The sequence below is a fragment of the Danio rerio genome, chromosome 14 (genome assembly GCF_052040795.2).
Source record: "Danio rerio strain M-AB ecotype USA chromosome 14, GRCz13ab, whole genome shotgun sequence".
Lineage (NCBI taxonomy): Eukaryota > Metazoa > Chordata > Actinopteri > Cypriniformes > Danionidae > Danio > Danio rerio.
This window is the reverse complement of record NC_141034.1, coordinates 19,720,852-19,747,590: the sequence shown is the minus strand read 5'-3', so window position 1 is coordinate 19,747,590 and position 26,739 is coordinate 19,720,852. Positions and strand designations below refer to the sequence as shown.

Sequence of the window (26,739 nt, the reverse complement as noted above, 5' to 3'; positions counted from 1 at the left end):
TAGTTAGACTAGTTTTGTTACACTATAAACGGTCAACTTTATCAAATGAAATGAGTGTAGTTAACTCAAAATTGACTGAAAGTTAATTCTACTCATTTGAAAAAAGTTATTATTTAAATACATCATTACTTCAACTGAAATGGAGTAAGTTCACTTGAAAAGTTCCTTAATGGGTTTTACAGAACTCAGTTGGTTTGAGTTCTCTTCATTTTTTTGGCTTTATTTACTCAAATGGATTAGGTTCACAGTACTCATTAGGATTAGTTTTTTTTATTTTTATTAAATGGTTTGTTGCAGTCGGTTTCCTCAAATGGTTTGAGTTACCTTAACTTATTGGGTTTTAGAGTGTATTATACAGAATTATTTTGACATGTTACTATACAACATATTGTATTAAATTGATATGTTCAACCCAAAAGTGGTCAGAGCAGGGATCAATAGCCCATAATGCAATTTGAAAGCAGCTAGTATGTTGTTCTATTACTATTTGGATTTTCTCCAACTATTTTCATGGTGTCAGATTATTTGGATTTTTAAACAGGAACCCCTTGAGGTTTTTGTTATGACTTTGCTATTGATCTGTGTCACTCTGGCTGATGTGATTTTGATTAGGCCATAAAGATCCACCAAAAGGTCTCGAGTTGTGGGCATATGGCGATTCTTCCAGTGGCTAACAGAGTTTCACAGCAGCTTAAATTGGGGAGCACCTTCTCACGGTGGCTGGATGCTGGTGTGGGATCTTGTTACTCAATGGGGGAGGTGCTCGTAATGATGGGAGTGTGAAAAGAGGAAAAACAGCCCAATTGGAATTGGGGGTTGTACAAACATTTAGCTAAATGTGTGACTAGTTCACTGAGCAGTTGTGCCGACCAAAGTTTGAGTTTAACTTTTCCATAAATGGCCAAATTTTGGCTACTGGAATTGGTTAGTTATAGGAGCTCACCACTAAGGTGGTCAAGGTGTTTGTTTAAACTACCTATTCAAAATACGCTGAAGCAACAAAATTCTTGAGTTTTTTAGGACAACTTAATTGTTTTATGTTCAATCTAATAATGTTTGTGAAAAACAAATAAGTTAACTGAATTCCTTCATGTTGTTCCAACACAAATCGATTGTGTGGAACCCAGCATTTTTTTACAGTATGGTATGTGAATAAAAGAGTAAAATGGACTGAATCATGACTTGTAACTAAAGACTGTACATATCTTTTTTTCAGGCTGAGGGTCATTTACACAACATTTCCAGTCATTTTATAGGTATTGCCTGTTCTTTTCATTTGCCCAACAACGTCATTTTTAAGACAGAAATTTATATATCTTTTTTAGAAAATTGAAAATGCCGCCATTGTGTTGTTCATGTAAACAACCTCACTAAAAACTAATGTCTTTGTAAAGATGTCATCATGCATGTTTAGAGAGGTCTAGATTAAAGTTAAAAGGAAACGAACATTAAGCACACACACACAGCAAATAATACATAGAGAGGAGTGTAACACAATAGGTAACTGCAGCTAACTTGAGCTTTCTGTATCTTCATGTGTATGGCACATAAAATAATGTGCCAGTGTTTCATATTCCATAAATTCATTTAGTCAATGTACATTTATGCCGCTGGTAATCCCTGTTGTGCTGGGTTGGACCGTGCTCGAGCATATAAACCCCCCCCCCCCCAACCCTCCCCGATATACACATCAATTTAGCAGCATTTTTTAATGAAACTGTTTAGCAATAATTAATATTTTACAGTATTGTGGTGGGCAAGGCAGTGGCGCAGTCGTTAGTGCTGTCGCCTCACAGCAAAGTGTGGATGTTTCTCAGAGATGGGTTGCGGCTGGAAGGGCATCCGCTGCGTAAAAACTTGCTGGATAAGTTGGCGGTTCATTCCGCTGTGGCGACTCCGGATTAATAAAGGGACTAAGCAGACAAGAAAATGAATGAATGAGTATTGTGATGGTTGGGGTTAGGGTTGGGGTGGGGGTAGGTGTTAAAAAATAGAATTTATTGGGTAATTTAATAGATAGCTTAAATAATGCTCAGTATAACTACTGTTTTTACTTTACTGTGACAGTTGGGTTTAGGGTTGGGGTGGGGGTAGATGTTAATAAAATACAATAAATGGGAAATTTAATACATATTTAAATAATTCTCGTTAACTAACCATATCTGGTCTTGCAGCAACCTCCCAAAAGGCCTTCCTATTACTCAAAGCATTTTCACTTCCTGCAAAGTGTTCAAGAGTGTTCTTGGTTGTATCCAGTCAATCTACAGTAGCTCTAGGAACCATTGTCCATAGGCAATAGACCATTGTCAAACAAGACATGCAACAGTTTTTTTCTGCTTGGCACATATTTTATTTTATTTAATTTTTAAATTGAATTTTATTTTATTATTTTGTTTTATTTTTAAATTTAGATAAATTTTATTATTTTATTTATTTTTATTTTTAAATAGAATTTTATTATTTTACTTTATTTAAACCCTTGGCTTTTAGCTTGTTTGTTTATAGTCATTTTTTAGTATTCGAGCAACCCTCTCTAGTTACATGTTTTATAATGTTTTATTTTGACCATTTTTTCATTATATAAATAAAAAAATACTTTTTTCAAATCTTTCCTTATTGACTGTTTGATTTAAGTTTTTTTCCTCTTACTTTTCTTAAGTTACCTGTTAATGATTATTTTCTGATTTTGGATTGAGCTGTTTTACATTTACTTTGTTCCACCAACATTAAAAAAAATGAAAAGCCCAAAGTAAGATGGCTCATTGGCCATTCTATCCATAAACGCAGAAGTGGGTGTGATTGGTCGAAATCTAGACACGAATGTAAAGAAATGTGATGCAACATGAGCAGATCTAAATGTAATTGGTGAGTAAACATATGCAAACACTACAGACTTGTTTTAATTATGCTGAGTCATATTTTTGCTCCATTATCCCCAATTTGTCGGGACATTTTCATTTATTTTGGAGTGCTATAGGCACCAGTTATAATTAGTGAACAGTATGTAGACTGCCCCAGACTGGAATCTATAAGCTGATTACAGATGTCAAGCATACACTGACTGTCCAGCTCTTAAATTCCCTTTGCAAATAGCAAATGCACAAAAACGGTGTGTGTCCCAAGCAGTAAATCGCAGTCAAATGTAAAGTTTAGTTAAACAGTGGACTGATAGCTGCTGGGAATCAGTCCTACACATTTCACACGCTCACCAGCACTTCCTGCTTGTAGCATATAGGCTGAATAGCTCATTGTTATGGGCCGGTGGTCTGTGTTTGGCCAGTGCTCAGCAGAAAAGGTCGAAGGTCAGTATAGAGGAGCAGAAAGAAGGCCAGGTTGGGTCGCATGCCTGACCCAACACGAGAGGTCTTACAATAACATTTCTCCTGTTTTGTCTGCCGGTGCGTCACTTTTCCGAATCGCTTTCCGTTTGGTTTTTTGGACTCGCTGGCTCGACGTTCCTCGATTCCTCTGTCTGGGACGGCTCTCCCGCCCCCATATCCCCAGCTGTTCTTTTGGTTGCATTACAAATGAGATGTTGAAAAGCAATCCTCAGACTGGAGACAGCTCCCCTTGTTTTCTTTGGGATTTGGCATGTCAGTTTGTGTTGGGGCCTGTGGCTCTCCAGCAGCTGTGTATATGTCATGTGTCAGAGAGGGATCTGATGCTCCCCGCGCAGCAGAAGTCCATGCTGGTCTCCAACAATAAAGCTATGCGTGTGATTGATGGAAGGCATCTCTTGAAGTTACACCGGCCGCTGGCACGCAAATGCGTCAGCTTCCCGAAAACTTTTTTATTATTGTTTAGGCAAGGCAGGGCAGTTAACTGTACCACCCATCATCACAACGCCTCTGTTTCAAATATCTACCAGCAGTCCAGGATAACAAGGGCTTGTTTTAGGCATCCTTACAGGTGTTGGAAATCCTTAAAAATGCTTCAATTTAATGTAATATTTTCAAGGTTTTAAAAGTGCTTTGATTATGGATGCTTGAAAATGTGTCGCTTATATTATAATTTGTTACTAAATGAGTAATATGGCATTTAAAAGTGCTGTATGTAAGCTTTTGACTCATCTAAAGCATGAAAAATACCATAATATGTTTGCAGATATTTAAGAAACATGACAAGTGAACATTCTTATTTATCTGAAAAGCAATGCTTAAGTCAGATATTCTGCTTTGAACATGTGTGTGGAATGTCTTTGTTTTGGTCCCTTTTTAACCCACCTAATGCGAGTTTAGCCAATTACATTTCAAGCATCCCGAGTTGTCTTGGTGAAAAACAGTGTATTTTATTCAGTCAGTCATGAAGGCTCTTAAAGAATGCAACCGCAACCGAAATGCAACCTTCGGTGGACAGTCGCAGACTCCGAAATGAGACGTGGATTCAGAGTTCCACATGAGGTGGTTATTAATAAGCAAATTATATAAATATTAAGAACGTAAACATTAGGTGAGCAGATTACATTGTTACTCCTAACTGTGTCCTAACAACATGCTACATAAAGAGGTTTGCATTGACAAGCAATTTGGGTGTTTGCAACAGACCAAACAGGACAGAAATTTAAATACAGCCATTTTTTTTAACGCATGACGGTAAAACACCAACGCCGTTATGAATATATTCCGCTACCGAAATGCGACTTTCAGTGGACAGTCGCATTCAGAAGTACAGAATATATTCGAACAAGATTTAAATCTGCCTTGACTCAGCCTTTAGGGCATGGGTCTCAAACTGGATTCCAGAAGGGCCGCAGCTCTGCACAGTTTTGCTCTAACCCTAATCAAACACAGCTGATCCAACGAATCATGGTGTTTAAGATTACTAGAGGACTATTAAGCAGGTGCGAGTTGAAGGTGGTTGGAGCTAAACTATGCAGAGCTGCGGCCCTCCAGGTATTGAGTTTAAGACCATTACTTTAGGGTCAATAATCGGGCGTGCTCTTGTTGGATCTCAATCTGGCAACTTGTGCTTGTGTGTGTTTTGACCCAGGAATGCTATACCTAGTTCAACCATTGGGTGTCAAACTTACAAACTTTTAAAGGCCAGGGCCCGATTGCATGAAGGTTCTTAAGCTAAGAAATTCCATAGTTTTAGGTTACCCTTAAGGCTGATTTATACTTGGAGGGGTTGGATGGGTTTGTTTGACAGAGTGACAGAGTGCGCGCAACGTGTCTGAAGAGAGAGGAGGGATGCTTGACCTGTTTGAGGACCGGGAGGGAGACTCGCGATTTTTGGGAGATTATCGCTCGTTTGCGGCCATTAGGAGTTCCGCAAATGCAGAGAGATTCCCGGAACTTCTGGGAGACTTGGGATGTCTGAATATCAAATTTAACAACTATCGTGAGACGCAATCCAGCGGTAAATCCTTGATAATCTATCCGACTTGCACTGCTCTCTGGAGTTTAGAGGAGTGCATGACAGTGTGTGGCTATGTGTGTGTGTGGTCACGTGATGTTCGTTTTCAGTGGACGGAGGGCTTTTCAGAAATGCTAGGTAAAACACGGTGTGGATGTGGAGCATTTTCATTCCAAAATGCCATTTTAACACTAAGACGTGTTAGTATAAACGGTGCCAAAGTGTGTATTTTTCGCAAGAGGGTTTGCAACGGGGGCGGGGTGGAGGATCGGCGATGCTGGCTCAGCATCGTGTTGTCTATTGGCCATTGGCGATGGACGATGGCATCATCTATCGGCCCAACCCTAGTGTTTACCTTATGAGTAAAGTTGTTACACGTCCACCAGTTCCTGCCTTTGAATGAGCAAGTTCAAGCTACTTGAAGCGTTCAGAAAAAAAAAAAACACCTAGGAAAAAACTCGACACAGAGGAACATTTAAAAACCTCCCGCTCAGCTAATGTTTCAGAAGTGCTATTGCAGAGCAACACAAACAGTATGCAGAAGTATAAATGCATGACTATCACTCAATGCAGAAGTTTAAACCAGCCTTAAATAAAACATGGGTTGCAAAAACCTAAGGGTGGGTTACCTTAAGGAATTTAAGGCTGCCATTAAATATTTCCCCTTGATCTAAGTGTTCCCTTAACTTTTGCTTCAAAGTCCTTAGTAACAATTTCTCTTTTACAAATTTGAAGGATCAAAACGGATCCTTAAATGAGCAAATGACTCTCAATGTGTAAGCATTTTCACCCAAATCAAAATGTTTTAGATAAAATACTTTAGGTAAAAACAATCATAGAGAAATAATTTTAAAAAATCATTTAATAAACAAACTAATATACACAGCGTGTCCGTATCATGTCTGCGCAGAAGTGCATCCATATGAAATAGCAGTTTCAGTCCAGCTTCAGGCATTCATAGTTCGTTACAAAGTCCTTTTAGGGCCTACTCACACTATGCCATCCGTACCGTGCCCAGGCCCGTTTCCCAGATCGTTTGAGACGTGTGAGTGCGCTGAATCGGGCTCAAGCACGGTTCACTTGGCCGGCCCTGGCCCGGTTGGAAGAGGTGTGCCTGAGCGCGGATCACTTGGGCTTTGGCGCGGTACGCTTGTGTGTGAGTGCAAAACACGCCAAAGCCCGAAACTGAAAGCGATACGTGACTTTTAAGGGGTTGTTTCATATGGATTTATTAATCATTCTTACTGTTCAGTGATCGCAAACTGCCGTTGTTTATTAAAGACGCAAACCCCTCACTGCACGTCAGCTGCGCGGCTTCAGCAGACCTCCTCATTCATCCAGCGCGAGAGCATTATGATTGTTTATGAGCGCCAAAAGTGGCGGATCCGTCCGGTGAAATATCTGACTGCGTGTCACCGCATCCCTAAGGACTGTTTGGCGAAATATTTGACTGCATGTCACTGCATAACAAACGACTGAAAGGATATAACTAGAGAAATCTCCCCTGTGCTACTGGGTGAGAGTGTATGGCAAGCCGTTTTAGCATTTAAACCTTGTTCTGACTATCCATAAATATATTTAGAGACATCTCTAATTATAATTTGACTAGTCAGATTGGAGATATCTGCAAATATATTATGACTGACTAGTCATATTCCTCCATTGACTTCCATTGAAAAATATTTGCAGATATCTCTAAATAAGTTTTGACTAGTCACAATTGTAATTAGAGATATCTCCAAATTAATTTTGACTAGTCAAAAATCCAATTCAAGATATCTACAGCTGTAATTCGACTATTAGTAAATTAATTAGAGATATCTTCAAATATATTTGTAAATCTCTAAATATGATGAATTAAAGATATCTCCAAATGTATTATGACTAGTAAAAACTCAGTTAGAGATATCTCTGATTACAATTGTTACTAGTCAAAATTCATTTGGAGATATCTCTAATTACAATTGTGACTAATCTGCAAATATTTTTCAATGGAAGTCAATGGAGGAATATGACTAGTCATAATATATTTGCAGATATCTCCAATCTGATTTCGTACTAGTACAATTGTAATTGCAGATATCTCTAATTGTTATTCTGACTAGTCGAATTATAATTATGACTAGTCAAAATATAATTAGAGATATCTCGAAATATATTGATAGAGTCAGAACAAAGATTTAAATGCTAAAAAGGCTTGCCATAGAGAGCGCTTCTCACTAAACAGAGCAGCAGCGATGACGTAAGCATGCCGAGGCCCGATATGGTGTGAGGGGGAGTCGGGAGGGGGGAGAAGCGTGCTTTGGCCCGGTTCGAGGCAACTGTACCTAGTGTCAGTACGGCCTTAAAGCAAGTCATTTCACTCGGAGGCCATCTTTGAAATACCTCTCATGCAGTATGCTCGGGCATTCCTTTTGAATGGGGAAACATCAATTACTCCAAAATATTTTATATTAGAAATTGGCAATTAAAATTAAACAACAACTGTTGGTTTCATTTTTTAAACTTTCGAATCGCACAAAATCTGATTGGCTCCTGCACTAGAAGGCGGAGCTTTATTCGCCATATTGACCCTTACATTTTTCCCCATTCAAAACTATATGAGTGAAATGTCTTGTCTATTCTAAAGTCTTTGTTCACTATGATGTGTTTATGTACCTGTAGGAACAATTGCCTTATGTTGCCAGAAACTACAGTCAGAGTCCCTTAAGGGCAAGTCATTTAACTCGGTGGCCATCTTTAAAACTCCTTTTGGGCAGTATGTTCGAGCAATTCTATCTGAATGGGGAAACATCAAATTCTCCAAAATTGCTTGCCAAGCTTATGACTAAATTTCATATTAGAAAATCAATAAAATTAAACAACAACTGTCTTTAGTTTGATTTCTAAATGTTCGGATCACTCAACATCTGCAGAAACTCACATCTGGTTCGAGCTCCACCCCCGGAGAATTGTCAGTCTTTCAATCAATGATTGGCTCCTGTACTAGAAGGCGGAGTTTCATTCCCCATTTAACCCTTGTACTTTTCCCCAATTAAAAATGAGTGACATGTCTTGTGTATTCTATGGTCTTTGTTCGCTATGATCAGTTTACGGAACTATAGCAACCGTTGCCTTATGTTGCCAAAAACTACATTACATTGAAACACTTAGAAAAGGCGCCTTAGGTAAGGATGACATTTAAGAAGTTTGTTGCAAAGCTCTTAATGTAGTTTTCCACCCTCTGGGACACCCTTAAGTTAAATTACTTAAAGACTTTCATGCACATGTGTGAATGGTAATGGTAATGTGCCTTCTTTGTTATCTTGTGATCACATCAATAAAACACATCTTAATCCCAGTGTAAACAGAGCCTATAGTGCCACTGTTTCAGTACGCAAGAACTTTGTAATTATTCTAAAATTAGTTCAATCTTTCCTTTGGACAAATGTGTAATATTTTGGTCTCAAATACTTTTACTTTTTGGCTGTTCCGCTTGCTGGAGGTTTGCAGTCCAGGTTTTTCTTGTCCCTTGCAATTTGTTTTCAAGGCAATTAGGAATGTAACCCCCTGACCCTCATAATACCAAGCACCCGCTTTGTCTCTCGACCATCATGACATGCCTCCCCTGCTGGCATACTCTGTTCAAGGTGAAAGGGTTTCCGTGCCTAAACAACAGCCGCAGAGTTGACTGACATTAAGTGACTGCTGGAATGCACAAAGATTTCCTCACCATTGTCAGACAGGACACGCGACAGTTGGTCTGTCTGACTTTTATTTTATTTTATTTTATTTTATTTTATTTTATTTTATTTTATTATTTTATTTTATTTTATTTTATTTTATTTTATTTTATTTTATTCACCTCCCTGGCTTTTATTATGATTTTTATATAAATTTTACTTTAGTAACTTTATATGTATTATTATCATTCAAGCCAGCTTTATATTTGTCAGTAGTTTTTCTTAATTACATGTAATTTTGGTTAATTTTTCATGTTTCTTTTTTATTTATTAGCTATCCTGTGAAATATATAGATATATTTCACCCACCCCCCAATTTCCCAATTGTTTTTAAGACTATTCTCTTTTGTCTTTGTCATGATAACGGTACATAATATTCATTCATTCATTTTCTTGTCGGCTTAGTCCCTTCATTAATCTGGGGTAGCTACAGCGGAATGAACCACCAACTTATCCAGCTAGTTTTTACACAGCGTATGCCCTTCCAGCCACAACCCATCTCTGGGAAACATCCACACAAACACTCATACACTACGGACAATTTAGCCTACCCAATTCACCTGTGCCGCGTGTCTTTGGACTGTGGGGGAAACCAGAGTACCCGGAGGAAACCCACGCAAACGCAGGGAGAACATGCAAACTCCACACAGAAACGCCAACTGAGCCGAGGATCGAACCAGCGACCCAGTGACCTTCTTGCTGTGAGGCGAACGTGCTACCCACTGCGCCACTGCGTCGTTTCTTACAAAAAAAATTTCAATAATTAAAAAAATAAAAAAACTCAAGAAAAATTGAGAAACCTATTTCTGTCAAAATAAAAGAAAAAATACTTTTCCAGAAGAAAACTTTATTTATTTATTTATTTATTTATTTATTTATCTATTATTTATTTATTTATTTGTTTATTAATTTATTTATTTTAATTATTCGTTTATTTTTACAATTTATTTATTTATTTTCATTGTTTGTTTATTCATTCATTTATTTTTATTACTTATTTATTTTTGTTATTTATTTTTTAAATTATTTATTTATTTAATTTTGTTGTTTATTTATTTATTTTATTTATTTAATTATTTATTTAATTATTTTTATTTTTTATTATCATTAATTAATTAATTTATTTATTTATTTTATTAAATAATTTATTCATTTATTTATTTAAATACTGTGAAAATGGCCTTGCTTTGTTAAACATCACTTGGAAATTTCACAGGAGGGCTAATCATTTTATGATTAAAAAAAATAAATAAATAGCTGTATTAACATACATTTTGTTCCATTAAAAACAACAACAATAATAGATACATTAACTATGCATGCCCACTAGGCAAGGGCCGGTATACGATTCTGACAGTATGAATAACTTGGATAAAAATAACACGACTTTACGGTATGACAGTATTGTGATTACTGCTCTCAAATATGTTCTTCTGGGTAAAAAACACAACAACAAAAAATCCTATTGAACGTAATATATAATATTTAAAGAAACTTTTTATATGTCAGGTTAGATAATTCAAATAAACCATTAATTAGTTTACAAACCAGATTTCTTGAAAAGGCATCTTTGGATACCTTTCTTTTCTTTGGATATAAAGTTAGTAGGCCACTGCACTGTTCAGCTGCATAGCACATAGGATGCACATAGCAGCATAGGATGTTGGTTTATAAACGATTTGTTTCTTAATTGTTTGCTGAACCAATCTCTGACCAGTAGCTTTTGATGTGGAGGGTTATTTTCTGCTGGAGATACTGTTGCCTTAACTAAATAAAATTGTAAAAAAAAAAAAAAAAAAAAAAAACATTAAAAAAACACTTATATTTACCTTAGGAACAGTATAACCGAACATTTTTTAAAACATTGACTTTTACAAACTGCGGATAAATTTTAAAATGGTTATCGTCCCATGCCTAATGCCCACAGTTTAAGCAATGGTGAAATGCAACATTGCTGTACTTAACAACACTCATTTATGCATATCTAACTCAATGCCATAGTCTCCTAGTCTGAGTCTTTACTCTGAATCTCTCTCTCTCTCTCTGTGAGTGTTATAAGAGTGAAAAGCACAGCCAGCTGTTGGGTTTGAAATCCACACAGCAGTTGGAATGTGTGAAGTGTGTGAGAGATGGAGGAGTGTTCTCAGTGCTTGGGAATCACAGATGCTGGTCAAATATGCATCAGTCTGAGCTGCAGATTTTTTCAGAACAGCTTATAGCTCCCTATAGAGGTAAATATTTAAAATACAATCAAAATGCTGAAAAACACACACACACTAATTAGTGTGGACATAGGGGGTTGTTTTGAGTGGTTTTGACCTGCACCTGTGAAAGTCTTCATCTGCTGCTGGCTGTTATATGTCTCTCAGCCCCTCCAAGAATCAGGCCTGATAAAATTACCTATATAGGGATATAAGGGGCCCTTTTGTAACAGGTGTGGGTGTCATTTTCCAAGCCCCAAATCTATTGTCCTTTTTAGGTCCAACTCTACATCTTACTGTGCTGTTTTAGGATGTTGTGCTGTTAGAAATACTTAGTTCACCCAAAAATGACAACTCTTCATCATGTACTCACCCTTGTTCAAAACTTGTTTGAGTTTCTTTCTTCTGTAGAACATAAAAATAAGATATTTAGAAAATGTCTGGTTGCTTGGACTTTGTTTTTGTATTCCTACAATGGAAGTCCAAGCAGCCAAATATGACTTTTGTTGCTTGTTCAATCTACTTATTTCAAATGAGTGGAAACGAGATATGATTTTTGGGACAACTTAATTCGCCGGAATAAATGCAGCATTCCACACAATTACTTGATTTTGTCTTTTCTGCTGAACATATTGTTGTCCTAAAAACAAACAAAGTAAATAAAAAAATCGTATGCATACCTTAGGAACGGTATTGCAGAAATTTGACAATTTTAAAACCTTGACTTTTCCAAACCGCGGTATACCTTGAAAACGGTTATCGTCCCATGCCTACCCGAGAACCATTCATAAGTAAATATGCAGCCTTTTTTATTGTCGGACCAATGGATTAACGGCAGCACCTGCAGATATAACTGATAAATGACGTGCTCCTATTGTCCAGTGTCATCCACGTGACGCTACTTGTCGTGAAGATCGGGGAAGAAATTAAACATGCTAGACTTTCTGTGATTGTGTTGTGAGGCGTCGCAGACATGGTATCGGTTGTCTTGAACTATGTGACATTACACTTGAAGAAACAATTGAATCTTGTATCACAACGCCCATTTGTCGTTTATGACTCCTCACGACACCCTACAGTACGTCAAGAAAATCGTGTGATCTGACCAGGGCTTAAACCTGTTTAGTATGGTAGATGAATGCTGACATTTTCATTGTTTTGGACAATTCAATTCAATGCATTCAGCAAACATTGTTGTTAAGTTTCTCTGGTCAGCTAGCAGTAGCATCTTTTTTTCCTCTATAACAAACATTCTATTTTTAAAAGCCATTTTGCCATCAGTGATTCATTTGAATTGGATAAAAAAAGACCAACCAGCACATTTTTCAGAAAGTTTTAAAACTTATCATTTTCCCTGAACTGTCTCTTTAAGACGCTTCCAATTTCTTTATTTTTTACAGACAGAATGTGTTTTACAGATATTAGAGCTGTGTTTCATGCAGAGGCCCTGTTTCTAAAAATATTTGTCAGGATAGCTGATTCACGGCCCGCTCCCATGGGCCTGATCATTTTATTTTGAGCGGGAGCGGAAATGGAGACGAAGGTTGTTGATGGGGTGGAACAGCCAGGGAAAAAAGCCTCACGTGACGGCAGAGGAGAGGAAAATAACCGGCAGGCAGATGACAGATCAGCGGCCGGCTAGGGCAAAATTCGATGTACACTGACAGGTACAAGTGCCACGACGATGGATTCATTTGAGACAATATTCCAGGATTGCCGGCCACGTGAGGTTTCCCCTTCAGTCAATGGACACTTTGTCGGATCTGGCCGTGCTTTTTCGGGTCAGGGTATTCTTCTCCTGTGGCGCCGCTCTGAATACAGGGCTAAAGTGCTTTACAAGGACAAGCTGACAGGGGGAAGGGGGAGATTGGAACGGGAAACTACAGAAGTGCTGTGTTTGTCATTTTATACAGGTACTTCATTTGGACCCCATTATGCAAATGGAAAGCCATAAGCCATGGACCAAAAAAAACGATACTTTTTTTGGTAGTTGCTTTTCTTTAAAATCTGAAAATGATACAGAGCCTGCTGGCAGCTTGTTAGCGCAGTGTGTAGCACGATCGCTTCACAGCAAAAAGGTCACTGGTTCGAGCCCCAGCTGAGTCAGTTGGCATTTCTGTGTGGAGTTTGCATGTTCTCCCTGTGTTAGCGTGGGTTTCCTCCGGGTGCTCTGGTTTCCCCCACAGTCTAAAGACATGTGCTGTAGGTGAATTAAATAAACTAAATTGGCTGTAGTGTGTGTGTGTGTGTATGCAAGAGTATATGGGTGTTTCCCAGTGATGGTAGGGTATCCGTTGCATAGAACATATGCTGGATAAGTTGGCGGTTCATTCCGCTGTGGCGACCCCAGATTAATAAGGGGACTAAGACAAAAATTAAATGACTGAATGAATGATTCAGAGCCTCAATGAAGAGTTTTTATAGTGTACATTAAGTAGCACGTGTAGGATTTTGACGATATCAAATACTTAGTTGCAATTAATTTGGGAATATTTTACCATGGTATCATCACAGTATTGGACTAAACTGCAAAAAAAGTTACTTTAACAGGTATAAGAGTGCAAAAATACTTGGTGTTTCAAATATTTCAAACAAATTAAATTGCAGAAGGGTGATCAAGTATAATACAAAAGACTTGCACTACAATAAAGTCTCATCAATGTTAGTTAAATTAACAAACATAATTTTTATTATCTCCATTTTTAACATCATTTTGACTTGTAGTCAGGTGTCTCGTTTTTAAAACTGCGTAGAAACTTTAAAAGTAAATGTTTGCCAGAATGAATGTCAGTTTATTTAATGATTATAGCTCGTATCATGACTTAAATGGGTTGATTTATGTCCATATTTAGGTTAAATATGTTTACATTTACTTTACTTACAGCTGTGCACATTCTCCTGTTAAGTGTGTGTTTTTATAGATCACAACATTTGTGAGAGAAGTTGTGTACACACGTTTCCACCTTAGTTTTGTGAGTATGTTATAAATGAGAACACAGTTTACCACTAAGATTTTAAAGTGTTGTTAGGCAAGGCAAGAGAAGTTTATTTTATACAAAATGGTCATTTAGGCGAGGCAGTGGTGCAGTAGGTAGTGCTGTCGCCTCACAGCAAGAAGGTCGCTGGGTCGCTGGTTCAAACCTCACCTCAGTTGGTGTTTCTGTGTGGAGTTTGCATGTTCTCCCCTGCCTTCGCGTGGGTTTTCTCCGGGTGCTCCGGTTTCCCCTACAGTCCAAAGACATGCGGTACAGGTGAATTGGGTAGGCTAAATTGTGTGAGTGTGTGTGTGTGTGTGTGTGAATGTGTATGTGGATGCTTCCCAGAGATGGGTTGCGGCTGGAAAGGTATCCGCTGCGTTAAAACTTGCTGGATAAGTTGGCGGTTCATTCCGCTGTGGCGACCCTGGATTAATAAAGGGACTAAGCCGACAAGAAAATTAATAAATGAAAAATGGTCATTTAAAGTGCTTTACATAAACAGGAATAATAAATGAAAACAAATAATAAAAGTTATTACAGTTTTTTTTTCCAATCGCTATGACAGTTTTTTCAATATATCCTCCTGAGACCCAAATAATTTTTTTGTTTGTTTTTTCTGTGATTTCCTACATCCTTTGGGTAAAAAAATGGCTGTAAAGGCACATTAATCCAACAATAATGTAACAAAACCAAAATAAAAGCCATTTTTTTCCTTTTGTATTAAAATTCCTGAAACCGTTTAGTCTGAAAAAGAGCCAAACTAAAAACAAAACAAAAACAACAACAAAAGAAGTGATGTTAATCTAAAACAAATTTAATATAAAAGCAATTTAAAACTGATTGTCATTCTCTAATTTTCTCTAATTTTCAAATTGTTAGACTCCAAGGTTGTACTCACACTATGTACTGTTGTCTCGAACCAGGCCAAAGCACGCTTGTCCCCCCTCCCGTCTCCCCCAATGGCCCGCACTCGCACTACAATTGGGCCTGGGCACGCTTGCGTCATCGATGATGCGCTGTTCAGTGAGCGCTCTCGCTCAGCACAGAGGAGATTTCTCTAGTTATATCGCTTTAGTCCTTACAGATGCGATGACATGCAGTCAGATATTTCACCGAACAGATCAGCCGCTTTTGACGCTCATAAACAGTCATAAACTACGGCAGTTTGCGTTCACTGAACAGTAAGAATGATTATTAAATCCATATCAAACAGTCCCTTAAAGTCACATCTCACTTTCAGTTTCGGGCTTTGGTGCGTTTTGCACTCACACACAAGTGTCCAAGTGAGCCCAATTCAGCACACTCACACTTCTCAAACGATCTGGGAAACAGGCCTGGGCACGGTACAAATAGCATAGTGTGAGAAGGCCATAAAAAGCTCAATTTTACATACAGGTACTTCTCTCCTTTACAAAAAATTTGCTTGTTTTGTATGTCGGCCATTTTGGATGCAGTGTAAAAGGTGGTTCCTAGCAAGCCAGCCAATCAAATGACATATCACTAGAAAGCCCAGGATGTCCTCCTAACAGTACAACAGGACTTGACAGAGTAGCTCAAAAAATGCAAAGAAAAATCATGAAAACGCAATGTCCACTACAGAGGACACAAGTCAATGGGCAGGGTCTCAGGAAGATATTTAACAAGTTTTCTAAACTCTTAACGCACCAACACAACTACAACAACTGGCTAAATGGTTAATTTCATGCTCAAAACCACACATTGTAATCTAAACCCCAAAACTAATTTTCTAAATACAATAATAAACAAACACAATACACTATGCCTAACAAAACACTGCAAACATCTTAGAATTTTCAACCTATATTTCAGCATGTATTAGGCCAGATTAACAAGTGAAAATGTGCATTTTTTTTTCCAATGTCTTAAAGCATTTGGCCCCGCTGTGATCAGCACTGCAAAAAAAAAAGAAAGAAAAAAAAAAGAATTATTCACTGTATTTTGAAGTGCCCATGATTATAAATAAAGTGTGTTCATTATCACAATATATTGTATTCTTAATCATCGGCTTACGTCTAAGCATGTTGAGCTGGTGTTTTTTCACTTTCAGCTGCTGTAGTTTGAGCGTTGAGAAAGAAATGTCTTGCAAACCTTCCACTTGTGCATTTCGCTACCCCTCCAAACAAATGCAGAGTTGTGCTCGTGAAACTCACTACATTAGACCTCAGTAATGGATGGCATTCCTTTTCACGGGTCAACTCTACATGAGGTGTCTTATGTGGCTCTTTGCCCTGGTCAGGTGCCCGGAGAGCGTGTAGATGAAATGCTTTCTGATGGAGACCTGCGCAGAGCAAATGAAGTTAGTCATGGCTGAAACGCGGTGTGGAATGTGTGTGTGTGTGAGGCAGGAGGAGGGCATGAATACCAGTCTGTCAGTGAAGAGACAAGACACTGATAGTGGAAGCTGGGTTTTGATTTGGGTCTTTAGTTTTTGTGTTTCTTTGTTTTGTTGTTGTTTTTTATTATTATTAATAGTGGCATTTGTGTGGGTTATCATGTGTTGTTAGGTTATTTTAATTTTAGGATTATAATTGTGTATATGTATTCTAATAATACAATGTTTGCAAAATCGACTACTGTGATACAGTTGAAGTCAGAATTATTAAACCCCCTGAATTATTTGCCCCCCTGTTTATTTTTTTCTACATTTTTTGTTTAACAGAAAGCAGATTTTTTCAACACATTTCTAAACATAACAGTTTTAATAACAAATTTCTAATAACTGACTTATTTTATCTTTGCCATGATGACTGTACATATTATTTGACTAGATATTTTTCAATACACTTCTTTACAGCTTAAATTGACGTTTAAATGCTTAACTAAGTTAATTAGGTTAACTAGGCAGGTTAGGATAATTAGGCAAGTCATTGTATAACGATGGTTTGTTCTGTAGACGATCGGAAAAAATCAAGCTCAAAGGGGCTAATACTTTTGACCTTAAAATGTTTTTAAAAATTAAAAACTGCTTTTATTCTGGTCAAAATTAAACAAGTAATACTTTCTTCAGAAAAAAAATATATTATCAGACATACTGTGAAAATGACCTTGCTCTGTTAAACATCATTTGGGAAATATTTAGAAAAGAAAAAAATTCAAAGGGGGGTTTAATAATTCTGATTTCACCTGTACATACAGTAGTCAAAATTTGAAAGGGATCAAAACCTTTCATCAGAGGTGTCCTAAAACTTTGTAATATGCATTCTTGTTTGTTTGTTTGTTTTTTTTGTAATGAGATCATAATTTTTTTAACTAAAACATGTTGGATTTGTTTTATCAAAACTACAGTACAAAAAAAACTGTAACATTGTGAATCATCAACATGGCTATCTGGTTTCTATTTGGATATATTAAAATAATATAATATATTCCTGTCATGTGATAGTATTTCTTTTAGTTTATTTATATTAATCTTTTATTATGAATTGCTGCAACAAACATTTATTATTATCAATAAATTAGAACTTTTTTAACATTTTAAATGTTTTTGGCATCCTTACTGCATTCTTAAGTATTCATACCTTAAAAAACAAGTCATACTCTAAACATTTGGCATTCTTAAAATGGCATTTGTTAATATGTGCTTATTTAAACTTTGACTTTAAGAAATCTTTTTATCACATACACACTCACCGGACACTTTAGTAGGTACACCTATCCAACTGCTCGTTAACGCATATTTTAAATCAGCACCTCATTGCATTTAGGCATGTAGACATGGTCAAGACAATCTGCTGCAGTTCAAATCAACCATCAGTATGGGGAAAAAAGGTTATTTAAGTCATTTTGAATGTCACATGGTTGGGAGAATTTCAGAAACTGCTGATCTACTGGGATTTTCACACACAATCATCTCTAGGGTTTACAGAGAATGGTCTAAAAAAAAGAAAATATCTAGTGAGTAGCAGCTTTGCAGTTTTGTGAGCGCAAATGCCTTGTTGAGGCCAGAGATTAGAGGAGAATGGCCAGACTGGTTCGAGCTGATAGAAAGGCAACAGCAAATAACCACTCGTTACAACCAAGGTATGCAGAAGAGCATCTCTAAACACACAACTCGTCAAACCTTAGAAGACCACACTGGGTGCTACTCCTGTCAGCTAAGAACAGGAAACTAAGGCTACAATTCACACAGGGTCACTAAAATTGGACAATAGAAGATTGGAAAAACAATGCCTGGTCTGATGAGTCTCAATTTCTGCTGCAACATTAGGATGGAAGGGTCGGAATTTGGCATCAACGATATTAAAGCATGGATCCATCCTATTTTCTTGGCACACTTTGGGTTCATTAGTATTATTTGAGCATCGTGTCAATGGCCACAGTCTACCTGAGTATTGTTGCTGACCATGTCTATCCGTTTATGACCACAGTGTACCATCATGGCTTCTTTTAGCAGGATTACACGACATGTCATGAAGCGTTAATCATCTCAGAATGGTTTCTTGAACATGACAATGAGATTCGCATCATGGATGTGCAGCCAACTGCATGATACTATCATGTCAATAAAGGCCAAAATCTTTGAGGAATATTACCAGTACCATGTTGACTCTATGCCACTGGATCAAAGCAGTTCTGAAGGCAAAAGGGGGCTCGGAACTAGTAAGGTGTACCTAATAAAGTGGCCGGTGAGTGTATATTTAAACTATCCTTCACCCAAAGGATGTTTCCACAACATGTGGTGGGTCTTGCTTAATAAATCGTCCTCGACCTGCATCTGTTCCTATGGTGCAAGCATGGGGCTCTAGTTAACAAATACACAAGTTTGATTAGAGACGTGAGCGATTACAGGCTCTGAAGTGAGGGTTCGTGCCCTGAGATCAGATAAGACACTGAAGTGTGATGGGACAGGCTCGTCTCGGCCTCTATCAGGCAGCTGGAGGACGCCACTGTTAAATATTAGCCATAGAGATACTGGCCACCCGTTCCTGCAACACACACTTGTAATAGATTCCCTTGAATTACGGGTTTCATATCAATTTGTCCTTGCGCTGCAGCCACAAGCCTAAAACAAACATTTTGCCACACTTGCAAGTGTTTCTTGACCTGGGAAAATGCATTGGCACACAATATTTTTAGCACTAATGTTATTTTATAAAAACAAGAACTACATATTGAGAAAAAATATGTAAGTGCAAATAATTATAATATATAACAAATTTAATGTTGATATAACAGTTTTTTTCAGTCGCTAACAAGCGTTTGTCCAACTAGTTGTCACATTTTCAAAACTCTAAACACAGTTAGCACAGCATCAATCTTTTGTGGCCATACCATTCACACATTTCATGTCGTTTTAACCTAACATGCAGTCAGTGAACACAATTCCACAATGCTTACCTTTCCTTAACATAGCTATACCTCCCAACAAAATGAGGGATTGTTTTTGTAGTATTTATGAATGTTAACACACAACATCCCACAACAGCAAAAACTCAATTCCAAACCTTAGATACAGTATAAAAACCTGTTCTACTGCCATGATATCAGTTCTAAAATCAATATCAATTTCAAAAATATATCTCAGCTGATAATAAACAAGCAATTGAATAATTGACACTGCTGATTTATGTGGGGTAAATGGGCAAACCACAGCTGATTCCAGTCTGGCTTAGACTCAGTGGCAGGGCTTTTTTTCTCTTAAAGTTGCATTTAAACAGTAAAAGGAGGACTTGGAGGAGTGATTTTGATGACAGCATGTGGTGTGAGTATGTGGTACCCACGATGCTTATCTTATCGATTAACCAAGAGTCTTTTTAAAACACCCATTGACTTTGGGATGAGGCAACCGGGACTGCTAAAATGCTAACTCTCTTTTGAGTTTTTGCATACAAATTGACGTCATAGTTCCTTCACTCTATTTGTCTTTTTAATTTAGTCATTGCTGTATGTAACATTTTCAGGTGTTTTTATAATTATTATTATTAATAATAATAATACAATAATATTAATAATAATAATAACAACAACATTGGTTCTCGGCAAGTGTTCATTTAAGATCCAGCACAACATGTTTCCTTCTTTTCAGCACTCACATTTTTTTTCCTAGGGCTTACCCTAATCCAGACCCTGACCTGTGCTCCAACCTCAAACCACAGTTCAAACCCCAGCTAAAGCTCTTCTGACATATTTCATGTTGTTTTTCATGGGCAACCTCATAGCAGAAACCTACATAACTAATTCATCATCTGATGTTTGGAAATCAGATTTGATGGCAGTGGTTTGTCTGCCTGTCATCGTTAAGTTGCGAACATCTCCTGACACTGTAGTCTTCGAAAAAAGTCAGGCAGTTGTCCTGCGGAAAAGCCACAGATTGCAGATGCCACAGAGCGCACTGTGGACATGGTGGGCGATGAGCGACCATTTATAGCCCTGTTTTTATTCTTCGTCTGAGGGGAGGGAAGGGGCGGATATCTTATATACTCATGCCCTGCATTCCAGGCCTGTGTGAGCTGTTTGTCTGAGCGCTGAAATGGAATTAGCTGCTCTGCCCTGCCAAACAGCAATGCTGAGATTCACCGACTGGGCTTCTCAAATGAGGATTCAAGAACTGATGAGAAGTGTATTCATTCTGTATTTTAAGGGAAATAAGTTGCACCTGACTAGAAATTGGACTATAATTGTTGGCGAAAGAGAGATAATTTAAAAACACTTTATTGCAAACTTTTATTTACTTTATATTATAAAAAGCACAAAATCATCACATCAAATATTTTTATAGCAACTTTTCGAATGATAATAAATCATTCATTAACTTATAATACTTAAAATCAACAACAATTCTTGACTTCATGCATAAAGATAACAACAAAACGATTAAGTATATTGCTTCTGATGACTACACTGTGAAAAAAAGTATCTGTAAATGAGCAGTTTTCCGTATTTTGTGATTTTTATGTTTTTATTTTTTATTATTCCTCATTTTTGTACTTGACTTGCATGATGGGACCTTGATTTTTCTTCCAACAACTTTTAACCTTGAAAAGTAAAAAAAAAAAATAATAATAATAATAATAATTTTTTAGCATTTTGTCCGGGTTGATGGTATACGTTACAAAAACCTTGTAATAAACTGCCAGTACATTTTCTGTTACTTTACAGACTTATTTCTCTGTATATTATTTCTTATACATTATTTTATTTTAAATAACTAAAATGTCCATTAAAGTCACTTTAGTAAACTGAAGAGTTGAATTTTAAACATCAAAGGTGGACAGAGCAGAGATCAACATCCCATAATGGAATTCTCATATGTAAATAAATGGAAAACACTTGAGAATCACAAAATATGGAAACTGTACACTTCAAAAGCTGATGAGTTAACTCAAACCATTTGAGGAAACCGATTGCAGCAAACCATTTAAGTTTTGAAAACTTAAACTTATATATCGTGTCACATACACGTGTGTTTATATCATCAAACTTTTAGAGTATTAGTAACTTTAAACATTTTAAGTTTAGTTTTAAATCACTATTAGCTCAATTAAATTAAGTCCAAACAACTATAAAGCTACTCAGATATTCCTTCTGGCATTAGAGTTAACACAAAACATTATAATTAATTAATTCAGAACTAATTCAATTAGAGTTCTGCTTGATATAATCAGTTTATGAGTTAACGTAACTCTTTTTCATTGAGTTAAAGTAACTTTTAAAAAAATATATATTAAACTAATTTATTTCATTTAGGGATTTTCACAGTTTTTACAGAGTATGTACCTAGGAACATACAATTTTTAAATATGAATAATATAATAAAATAGATTTAAACCTTAAACTCCACAACCAGTGTCATTAAAACCGAAATGCCTTTTATTTAACAAAATTGGTTGTGTACTTTTAAGGTTTAAATCAGTTTTATTATACTGTATTATTAATGTTAAAAATTTTACATTCCTAGGATTAATTGTTCAGCTGTTTTTATACATTTATAGTGTCTCCAATATTTATTGTATACTGAAAAAAAAATTCAATTTAATTCAAGCTAAGTGATTATAAACAGTTCATTTGGGCTGAATTTAAACAAACAAATTAAGTTACATATTACCAAATTTAGTTTGTTTGTTTAAATTCAAGCCATATAAATGGTTTGCAACAATTTTGCAAAAGTCTTGGCTGTCTGGGATCCTTAAATGTGGCTTGTGAGAGTTTTGCTCCAACCCTGATCAAACTCTGTGCATGGCAAACATGGGACATTGGCATCAACATTGGCATGATTAACAACAGCCAGTCACATTGGACCACAACACAAACAATTTGGCTTTTGACAGCTAGTGACTGATAAACAGTTTGTAATGTGGGAATCTTGTGTAATTTAACTTTTAATGCACCAGGACCTGTTTTGTGATAAGAATGACCACAGTGTGCCACCGTACAGTCCATTTCAGTGGGCAAAAAATCATTTACAAAGAAAACTCATTTACAAAATTTCACAAAAATGACAGAATTGTTTTGACAGGTCTCCTTTAGAAACAGATTTTTTTTTACATGGATAATGAGAGACAAACACAGTCATTCTGGATTCGTATAGCAATAAAGCATAGACTGTAAAAGATATGGATGTAGTATCCATGACGTCACCCACGGGTTTCTGAAGAGCGCAAATGAAGCTACAAGTAGGTGTGGCCAACCGTCGCTATTTTGTTTGTGCAGCATCACACCCACCGGGGGGTGACTAAACAGGAGCAAAGAGGCGAAGCATGAGCTGAGGTACAGATGCCTGCTAGCATTTTGCTTAGACAGGCTTTTCTTTGGGAGAAACACTTAATACTTCATTACCTGAGACTCGTTTGTGTTCGTTTGTGATTGTGACCACATGTGCTTGACTGTATACTATATCAATAAAGTGTTTAGTTTTTTTAAAAACACTGTTGTAACACATTGAGCCACTAAGCGTTGTTCTTATGACTTTTTTCTACCAGAGGAAAATGTAAAATTACTTCCAAACACTGCAAATATAATCTGTGTTAGTAACTGCAAGACTATTTATAAAATCCAGGCATAAAACTGTATGACATAATTTCAGATGACTGTTTTATAACCTACAGCTATGAAAAAGATAATTATAAAAGACATTTATAAATGATAAATTATCTTAAGTAAAACAAATACGTTTATAGAGATGGTAGAGAATTATATAAGAATTTCACTCACCTGGGAAATGGAGACCATGTGAAGGGGTTGTGAGCACACAGCATGCCATATTATCTGACAATTGTAGAAGTAATTTCAATTGACTGTGTAAAGCCACATAAAACAAAACAAAAATACCATATATATGCAGAGCTCAGCAGCTAATCAGCCGGAATCAGCTGAGGTGAAGTGACGGCGACCAGTGAGACCTAGCTGTCATTCAAGTGGCCACACCTTTAATTACGCAGACCTAATATAACTTAATAAAAAGGAAATGGATGAGTTATAAAAAAAATTCACCCACCTCACAGTTATCATGAGGGGTAATATTAGCTATATGCACCAAAACCATCTTTTGTACCAGGCTGTAAACTTGTTTTTATCAGCTGTAAAATTGACCAATTTAGCATTGCAGTCAGTGAACATCCAAAGGCCATTCAATGAATTGCAGTTTTAGTTACTTCTATATTGGCTTCACAAGGGAGAGCGGGATGTTGCCACTTGCAATAAAGCCTTACTGTACAGTACAGTACAGGATACCCTCATAAGTCTTGCATTTCCACTTCCAACAGAACCCTTATGTAAATGTATTCCACAAAGTTGCGATCAACATTATTTTAATGGAAATAATAAACATTTAAAAACTAAATCAAACTCATTCTAAAAATAGAGTATTTTAACATTTATGTGTCACTTGAACATCACAGAAACATGAACAAAGTCTTGCTAACTTGTCAAAAAAAGAGCTAATTTACATCTAAGAGCTTAACCTCTCTAAAAAAAGAGATAAAAACAGACGCTTTGTTTTGTTTCTTTTGCCACATTCTAGTCCTCATCCAAAGCTCTGTTAGTCCCCCTCTGCGTCCCCATTGTTGAGTCCACACGGCAAACGCGGCGCCCCACCGAGGACATTTTTATCTCCCCCCTGTGAAACATAAAGCCCCCACAGCAGCCACGTGTAATTGAAGTGGTGGCCTTTACCACAGTTTTTCGCCAGCACGCAATAAGAAAGCTGGCTTTTCCTCCGAGGTCGCAGCCCTGGGAAATCTCGGCTCCCTGCGTATTTTTTCAGGCTCCCCTTTCACGTCCAATACATCTGGATAATTGTCATCCAGGCCCAAGTTTCTCCTATTGAGCCTCTAATAAAAGTCTTTATAACCGGTGGAAGTATGTCGTTCTTTCAAAAAAAAGGCTCAGTTTTTGGCTCGTTAGCTTGCGAAAACAACGCCTTCCGAACGTGTCCTTTTCATAGCTTTTCAGCACTCTGATTTCCAGACTTTACTGCAGCGTTTGGTTCCTCAATTCGTTTACACGGAGAAGACAGGTGCTGTTTAAAATGAACATGATCTGGGTTAATTTGGTGGGACAGAGCCGGCTTTGTTTCCAGTGAACCTGTGGCCGTTATATAAGGTGAGATGGAGGTTTACGCTCCTCAGAACTGACAGCTTTAAACGGTTCTGGAGTAAGTCCTGTGGAGGTCTGCTTCTTTGACCAGGGTTATTCATTTCCCTTCAAAGACTCTTTATGCTTTTGACAACTATATATTTGCCTATAAAACGGAAACGTTAAAAATATATATTTTTTTATTTACATCATCCTTTTTGTCTTGTTGTTTTTGTTGTTGTTTTTGAGTAAACAAAAATAAACCAATTAAACTGATAAAAAAAAAACATCTCTAATTAATTTTTACAGAATTTTTATTTTTATTTATTTATTTATTTTTGCTGGCTCAGTGGTTAACACTGTTGCCTCACAGCAAGAATGTCACTGGTTTGAGTCCTGGCTGGCTCAGTTGGCATTTCTGTGTGGAGTTTGCATGGTCTCCACGTGTGGGCATGGGTTTCCTCGGGGTGCTCCCCCACAGGTTTTCCCCACAGTCCAAAGACGTGGTACAGGTGAATTGAATAAACTAAATTGGTCGTAGTGTATGTGTTAATTTAAGAGTGTAAGGGTGATTCCCAGTACTGGGTTGCAGCTGGATGGGCATCCACTGTGTAAAATATATGCTGGATAAGTTGGTGGTTCATTCCGCTGTTGCGACCTCTGATGAATAAAAGGACTAAGCTAAAGGAAAATATTCAATTCAATTCAGCTTTATTTGTATAGCGCTTTTACAATGTAGATTGTGTCAAAGCAACTTCATTTAAATAGTCATAGTAACTGGATCATGGTAGTTCAGTTTTTAGTGTTTAAGTTCAGTTCAGTTTAGCTCAGTTCAGTTTGGTTTGAAATCATTACTGAGAGTCCAAACACTGAAGAGCAAATTCATCGATGCGTAGCTCTGCAGATCCTGAACCATGCAAGCCAGTGACGACAGCGGAGAGGGAAAAAAAACTTCACCAATTCACCAAAATAAATAAATGATTTTTACCTAAGCAACATATAGCATTTAATAAATAACTTACAATTTTAGATTACATTTTCATTTTCAGATTGTTTAAATTTACTATAAAAAATACTATTTCAATATTTGGTATGGAAAATCATTATCTTTTAATAGCTTACACATTTTTCCAAAGGCAATTTTATTGTTTAACGAATATTTCGATATTAATAGTATTAAAAGTACTGTTTTTTCTTTTCATATTTGCAGCTTTATATCTTGTGATTTTCATGCTCAAATTTCTACAGATTACAGACTGTGAATTGCAAAAATACATTTGAAATTATGAAACGCAAATAAAAATTTAAGATGAAACTAAATTAAAAACTTACATCATAAACACATAATTCCAAAATACTAACAAAAAAGAGAAAAGAAACATCATAAATGGGCTATATGATCATGGACATTTAGTTTTCAGCCAGGCAGCCCAAGGGCTTATAGTGAACTGTCTTTCTATTAAAAGTTGTCACGATTAAGATCAGATTTCTTTAAAAATCAGCGATCTTAACTGCCTGTTAGATATAAGATATGAAGTGGGTCTCAGATCGGACAAGAAGCACCGCATTAATTTCTATTTCCCCCGCCATGTCTTTAAAATATGATTTGACCCCAGTATTTTCAATGGAATTTCTGCGCTAGCCTGTTGCTACTGATAGTGCTAGTGGTTACAACAGTCTTTCATCATGTTTTACGCTTGAACAACTAAATGAATGCTTATGTCTATTTAACTAAAAGTATTGTAATTACATTACAACATCGATGCTGTAAAAAACCTTGCTAAATTAAAAATAGTCATATTAAGCTTTTACTGGAAGTTTAGTGTTGGGTTTAAAACTCTAGCTGTGCATATAGACCCTTTAAGAATTCCAAGATTTAAACCCAGATACAGAAAAAAATGATGTTTAAATCTCATAATTCATACTTTTCTTTTCAAATCTCACGTAATG

General features: G+C 36.7%; 1 protein-coding gene and 1 long non-coding RNA gene across 3 annotated transcripts in view; one reads left to right on the top strand and one right to left on the bottom strand.

The window, feature by feature from the left end:
• Positions 1 to 26,739, top strand: part of fgfrl1a (fibroblast growth factor receptor like 1a) — a 119,570-nt gene that overhangs the window by 13,024 nt on the left and 79,807 nt on the right. Inside the window, exon 1 of one of the 2 annotated variants that reach the window (XM_087280280.1) lies at positions 11,793 to 13,191. The exons of the other annotated variant lie outside the window; for it this stretch is intronic. Within the exon in view, the coding sequence (XP_087136406.1) occupies positions 12,963 to 13,191 (229 nt within the window). The 5' untranslated portion in view covers positions 11,793 to 12,962. Of the gene's footprint in view, positions 1 to 11,792; positions 13,192 to 26,739 lie in introns of those variants that run through there. 2 annotated transcript variants of the gene reach the window in all.
• On the bottom strand, positions 13,616 to 17,284 carry LOC147840813 (uncharacterized). Its single transcript, XR_015507337.1, has 3 exons — positions 15,851 to 17,284; positions 14,699 to 15,778; positions 13,616 to 14,284 (listed from the first exon to the last, which is right to left on the bottom strand). It is a non-coding gene; the product is annotated as an uncharacterized LOC147840813 (long non-coding RNA).